This window comes from Acomys minous, assembly GCF_964271855.1.
Source record: "Acomys minous genome assembly, chromosome: 8".
Taxonomy (NCBI): domain Eukaryota; kingdom Metazoa; phylum Chordata; class Mammalia; order Rodentia; family Muridae; genus Acomys; species Acomys minous.
Genome location: NC_140489.1, coordinates 3,351,232 through 3,357,231, shown reverse-complemented (window position 1 = coordinate 3,357,231; position 6,000 = coordinate 3,351,232). Strand labels below are relative to the sequence as shown.

Sequence of the window (6,000 nt, the reverse complement as noted above, 5' to 3'; positions counted from 1 at the left end):
GAGCAGACAGGGCCTGACTTTGTGTTTTCGTTATGCTCGCAGAAGTGAAGACACACCTTTAGACAAAAGTCTGCAAAACCTATGAAGAATTCCTTCCTGCTTCTTCCTGTGTTACAAAGGGAATTGCTTTATAAAAATTGTGTGCATGTGGTCTGAGTGAGTATATGCCTTGTGTGTGTGGGCACCCACAGATATCAAGAAGAGGATACTGGATCTCAATTGGTTATCCAATACCAATTGGTTAACCCTGAAATTTTATACATATAACATAAAACAATTGGTTTTTTTAAAAAATCCCATTATATTTTTGTTTTAATCCCAAGTGTGGGATATAGGGCTGCTTTTAGTTTGTCCACAGCTGGTAAGTATCTCCTGTGGGCTCAGAGAGGGGCGTGGTCTGTTGGAGGATGGTCCAACTATGTTTTCAAATGCTAACTTCAGTGCCTTGAGATCTGCTTACTAGCTTGCCATAGGCTTTATTATGAATGTTTAACTATCTCCTATAACCATGTGATGATAAGGAATGGTCCCCAATTATCCCTGATTGGCTAAATAAAGATGCTGAAGCTTATGACTGGGCAGAAGAGAGGAGGGCAGAGTTTTAGGTGCCTGGGGTTGGATTCGAGAGATGAGAGAAGGAGAAAGCAGCAGAGCAGCAGAAGGGAAAGCCAGAGAGAGAGAGGAGTCACCATAAGACAAGTCGGTGATGAGCACGTGGCTGTAAGAACAGACTGATGGAACAGAAGCTGCACCTGGAGTCATCAGATTGGCGGGTGATTGGCTTTTGTGTGGGTTTTAAAGGTACTGAGATTAGAGTAGCTCAGAATCTGCCCAGCATAGTGCTTATAGCTTAAAAATAAATCGTAGTCTTTCTGTGTCAGTCATTGGGGAAATAGTTGGTTAAAGAAAACTGCTGCCATAATAATTTACTGTATCGATTGATATAGAAAGAATAGTTTGTCTTTCTATAAATAACAATGGAATCTTTATCAATAGAGAGTCAAACTCTGAGGACTGTGGGAAGGCATAAATATTGGAGCCCAGAGAGTGTTGAAAGAGGCTTCAAGAAAATGCTTCAAGGAGACACTCTGAGGAGGAACGCCGTTGCTGGTTTGCTCTGCTGCTGGGTCTGTTGTTTGCTTGACTGATGGATGTCCTGATGGCTGAGATGGGTCTTGCCCCAAAGAACCTGATGACTCCAACAAGCTAGAAGTAGCTAAGAAAAACTATAATCTTCTTTCTCTCCTACCTAGTGTTGGGGATCTGGAAGGGAGGTAGAGGTGTAAAAAACCCCAAATAAAATATATTTTTAAAATGTGCTACATTCTATGGAATGATCAGGTTAAGGCGATATGCAATGTGTATATCCTCAAATATATAAATACAATATATATGTATTATATATACATATGTACATATACATACACATACATATGTTGTGGTAGTTTGAATAAAAATGGCCCTAATAGGCCCATAGGGAGTGGCATTATTAGGAGGTGTTGTATTGTTGGAGGAAGTGTGTCACTGGGGGTGGGCTTGAGGTCTCAGAAGCTTAAGTCTGTCCTAGTGGCTCACTGTCTCTTCCTGATGACTGCAGATCCAGATGTAGAGCTCTCAGCTCCCTCCCCAACACCATGTCTGCCTACACTCTCCCATGATGGTAATGGACTAAACCTCCAAACTATAAGCCAGCCCCTAATTAAATGTTTTTCCTTATAAGAGTCGCCCTGGTCATGGTGTCTTTTCACAGCAATAAAACCCTACATAAGACATACACATATTGTGTGAGTGTGTGTTAACAACGATTAAAGAAAAAGGGCCCATGGTTTTGAGAGAAGTCATGGAGGGGTATGTGGGAGGGGTTGAAGGGAAGAAAGGGAAGGCGTGATGTGATTATAATTCCAAAAAGTAAAACAGACTTCAAAGAAGACAAAAATAATTAAATGAGCAAAGCACAGTGAGGGAATGAGAACCCATATTGACCTCAATGACAAGAGCAGACTTTTATCGCTGAGTTGGTTATGTGGGTGGCTCTGTGACCAGGGTGTAAGAGAACACACAGTTCAGTCGGAGAGAGGTTTCGTAATTGAGAGTAGGGAGGGAGCACAAGCAGGGCTTCCAGACCCGGGAACTGTTGTTTGTTTTGTTTTGTTTTGTTTTGTTTTTTGATAGAAAGCTTTTTGAAACTGTGAGTTGGGAAATACATCAGATTGCAGGTTTTAGTAATCCAGGCTCTAGGGTGTATGGTAGCTAGCTGCCTTGTGCTGCCTAGAGCCTGGGGCCTGTTTCCTGGTTATGGTTTAGAGTAGGGGGCGTTCCTTAGCAGTTCCTTGGAGCTGACATTACAGGCTCCTGTATGCTGGCCAATGTGGGTGCTGGAAACCAAACTCTGGCCCTCTGGAAAAGCAGTGAGCACTGTTAGCCACTGAACCAACTCTCCATCCTGGGGCATCACTTATTTTGATGTTATTAAAACCTAGCAGCATTAAGAACATTAACGTGCTACGTGGGGAAATGGGTTGCCATGTGCTGCTTTCCACATTTATAGTTTATATGATGTAATTTCATGTACAGGCAAACATAAATTGAAAAAGAAAATAACCTTAGCTTGTATGGTGAGTTGACTAAAAATGATCCCGAGGCTCATAGATTTGAATCCTTGGTAACCAGGGAGTGGCGCTGTTTGAAAGGATGGGGAAGTTGTCCTTGCTGGAGGAAGTGTGTCACTCGGGGTGGGCTCTGTGGCTTCAAAAGCCCATTACAAGCCCAGAGTCCCCCTCTTCCTGCTGCCTTCAGATCTGCAGATTTGCAGCTCCTTCTCCAGCATCATGTGTGTGTGCATGCCACCATGTGTGTGTGCATGGCACCATGCTTCCTGCCATGGTAATGTACTAAATCTGAAGCTGTAGGCGAACCCTTTAAGTGTCTCCTTTTTATAAGAGCTGCCTTGGTCACCGTGTCTCTCCACAGCAACAGACCCTAAGACACCTTGCTTGGTTTACTGCCCTTTGTCCAGAAGACACCGCTCAAACATGGCATGCCTCTGAAATGCTAAAATACGCATTATGCACACATATTCAGCGGAAGATCTCCTATGGGTAGCTTTGCGTTTATCTATTTGTATTTGTTTATTCATTCAGTTCTTACCACATAAATCAACACATTTTTCAAATATATTGGTGAATCAAAACCATCAGGTTACAGAGAAATGGGAACATTTCCCCCGGTAGGCTTCAAATACTGATGACACTGACAGAGTCTGTGTTGGTGGAAACTAGTAGTTTGTTAATACATTCCAAGAAAGGTGGGTTTGTCGTTTTTTGTTTTGTTTTTTTTTTGTTGTTGTTTGTTTTTTGTTACTTTTGGTTTTCCTTGTTTTTGTTTTTTCAAGACAGTGTTTCTCTATGTAACAGCTCTGGCTGTCCTGGACTCCTTGTAGACCAGGCTGGCCTTAACTCATGGAGATCTGCCTGCCTCTGCCTCTGCCTCCTCAGTGCCAAGAAAGGTTTTTTACTTGAATTACAAGGATATTAGATCAGACAGAGAACTGGGCAATGAATGGCTACTGAGGGGAGGAAACACAGCCCTAACCCTTCACTTGCAACATTCCACATAGGTACAAATTATCCTCCTGGAAGTTTTTCCTAAAAATTATGCCTGTGTGTGTCTGTGTACATGAGTACAGGTCCTTTTGGAGGCCAGAGGTGTGAAGCTCTCATGAAGCTGAAGATACAGCACTTGTGAGTGACTGACTAAATATCAGAATGAGCTAACGGCAACAAAAACATACTATATAAACGCAGGTTTATTGGAAGCAGTGGGGGAGGGAAAGATTTGGGGGAGGGGAAAAAAGGAGAGTGAGTGGGAAGTGGGAAAAGAGTTAAGGAGCAACGGAACCAAAATGTCTGGGTTATATAGTGAAGGGTCTCTGGGAGAGGGGAAGCCTTAACCGTAGGGAGAGGTCAGGGCATGCCAGCCACACCTGCAGCAGGACCTAACAGCCAGATGTGGATGCTGGGAATCGAACTCTGGTCTTCTGGAGGACCTCTATACAATCTTACCTGCTGGGCCATCTCTCTAGCTCCTCTTCTGCAAACTGTAATGTGGATGTCTTTTTTTTTTTTTTTTTTTTTTTCTGAAAGCTTCACAGATGTTCCCTATGAGTACGGCCCTAAAAGGGTGTGCGTCGGTGCGGTGGGAAGTCACCCAACGAACACAACCTTGAGTCTGGTTGCATTGAAAAATAAATTATATATATATTCATGAGACGATTTTCCTAAGCTCACTGGGGCCATGGTTTGGGAAGTCAGACCTGAAGGAGTGTGAGACGCGGAGGTACCACCACACTCCAAGGCCGCGTGGGGCGAGTTTTATTGCAGCAGGCACAAAGTCCTCACTCCACTTTGGCAGGCACAGGAGCCACCCTCCTACCCTAGGCACCAGAAAGTTCAAGTTCTCCGCCAGGGAGCTAGGAGTGGCAAGGGGTTGGTTGGCCGGAGCCCAGACTGGAAGCCTGAGGCAGCGTCAAACACTCTGCTAAACTGCAGAGGAGGACTCGGTGCGCGAGCCGTCTAACCAGCCGCAGCCTTTGCGCCTTTCGAGCCCCTCCAAAAGGCCACGCCTTCCGTTCCCTCCCTCCCTCCCTCCAAGTGAAGTCCGGGCGGGTAGCCCAGCATCCTGCAGCCCAGAGGGACACACCCCGCCTGCCTGGCGTGATGGTGTCGCCAGTGGCAAACTCCTGATGTGTCGACGGGCGAGTAGCACCGCAAGGACAGGAAGGCGAGGGCGGGGCCCACGGTGTCGTGACACCGTGCTCTGTCCACTCGTCGCCCGCAGTTCTTTTCCTGGGGCCCCGCCGAGTGGGCGGGGTCGAGTAGGCCAGTGACATCGCGCCCCTCCCCTACCTTTCCTGCCAGCGCAGACTGTCCCGGGACGCTTGATCCCGGAGTGGAAGGGCCAGGCGCACGGTGATGGCGTCACCGAAACAGGCGCTCGGCCGGAACCGGGCGGTCTCCGGCGACGCCGCGGGTGGAGGAGGGCCTCGCGCAGCGTGATGACGTCGGGTCCCGCCCGTCCGAGGAGTGGAGCGGTGGCGCCCTCCGTCCCCCTCCCAGGGGCGCTGGCGCGCAGGGTGGAGCGCCCTGCGGTCAGTGGGAGCGCCGCGCCCGCCTCAGTAGGCAGGAGTGCGCCGCGCAGCCGGCGATGAGCGGCGCGGGGGACGAAGGACCGGAGGCCGGTGCCGGCCGGGCCGGGGGCCGCTCGGAGCCCGAGGCCCCGGGCAGCGCGCTGAGTGTGGACCTGCCCGCCCTGCTGGGGCAGCTGGCGCGCAGCTTCGCGCTGCTGCTGCCGGTGTACGCCCTCGGCTACCTGGGGCTGAGCTTCAGCTGGGTGCTGCTGGCGCTCGGGCTCCTCGCCTGGTGCCGCCGGAGCCGCGGCCTCAAGGCCAGCCGCCTGTGCCGCGCGCTGGCGCTGTTGGAGGACGAGGAGCGAGCCGTGCGCCTGGGAGTGCGCGCCTGCGACCTGCCCGCCTGGGTGAGTGTGATCGTCCCCGGACCCGAGCGGAGTCGGGTCCGCACCACCAGCCTTCCCTCCCGTTCTTACCGACGGGGGCGGGGAGTGGGGTGGGGGTGTCCACCACCGCTCGCCCCAAACCTTGGTCCGCCGACCCCGGGTCCTCGCAACCTGGACCCGGACCGAGTCAGGTGTGTGGTCTTACCGCTGTCTTCCCCCTCCTCCTCCCTGTCCACCTGCCTAAAACTGGGTGTCGTACGCAGCTGTCAGCACTCTTGGTTCTCGCCCTGAGCGCGGCCCTGCGTCTGGGTCTCACTTGGCAGTCTGCGCACCCACCTCCCCCACCTGAGTCAGGTGTCCGCATTGCTGTCCTCACCCTCATCCATGGTGAGGTGTCCCGGCCATTCTCTACTCCGAGAGTGTCCACTCTCTGTTATTTTCCGGGCTTTCCTCCTCACGCCATCGCTCGCAGAGGTGCGCAGGTAGTGA

At 50.3% G+C, this 6,000-nt stretch overlaps 1 protein-coding gene across 4 annotated transcripts in view; it reads left to right on the top strand.

The window, feature by feature from the left end:
* The first annotated feature begins 5,057 nt into the window (after positions 1-5,057).
* Positions 5,058-6,000, top strand: part of ESYT2 (extended synaptotagmin 2) — an 81,085-nt gene continuing 80,142 nt past the window's right edge. For all 4 annotated transcript variants that reach the window (XM_084792798.1, XM_084792797.1, XM_084792796.1 and 1 more), the window contains exon 1: positions 5,058-5,532. In XM_084792798.1, coding sequence (XP_084648924.1) covers positions 5,203-5,532 — 330 coding nt within the window. In that variant the 5' untranslated portion in view covers positions 5,058-5,202. The remainder of the gene's footprint in view (positions 5,533-6,000) is intronic.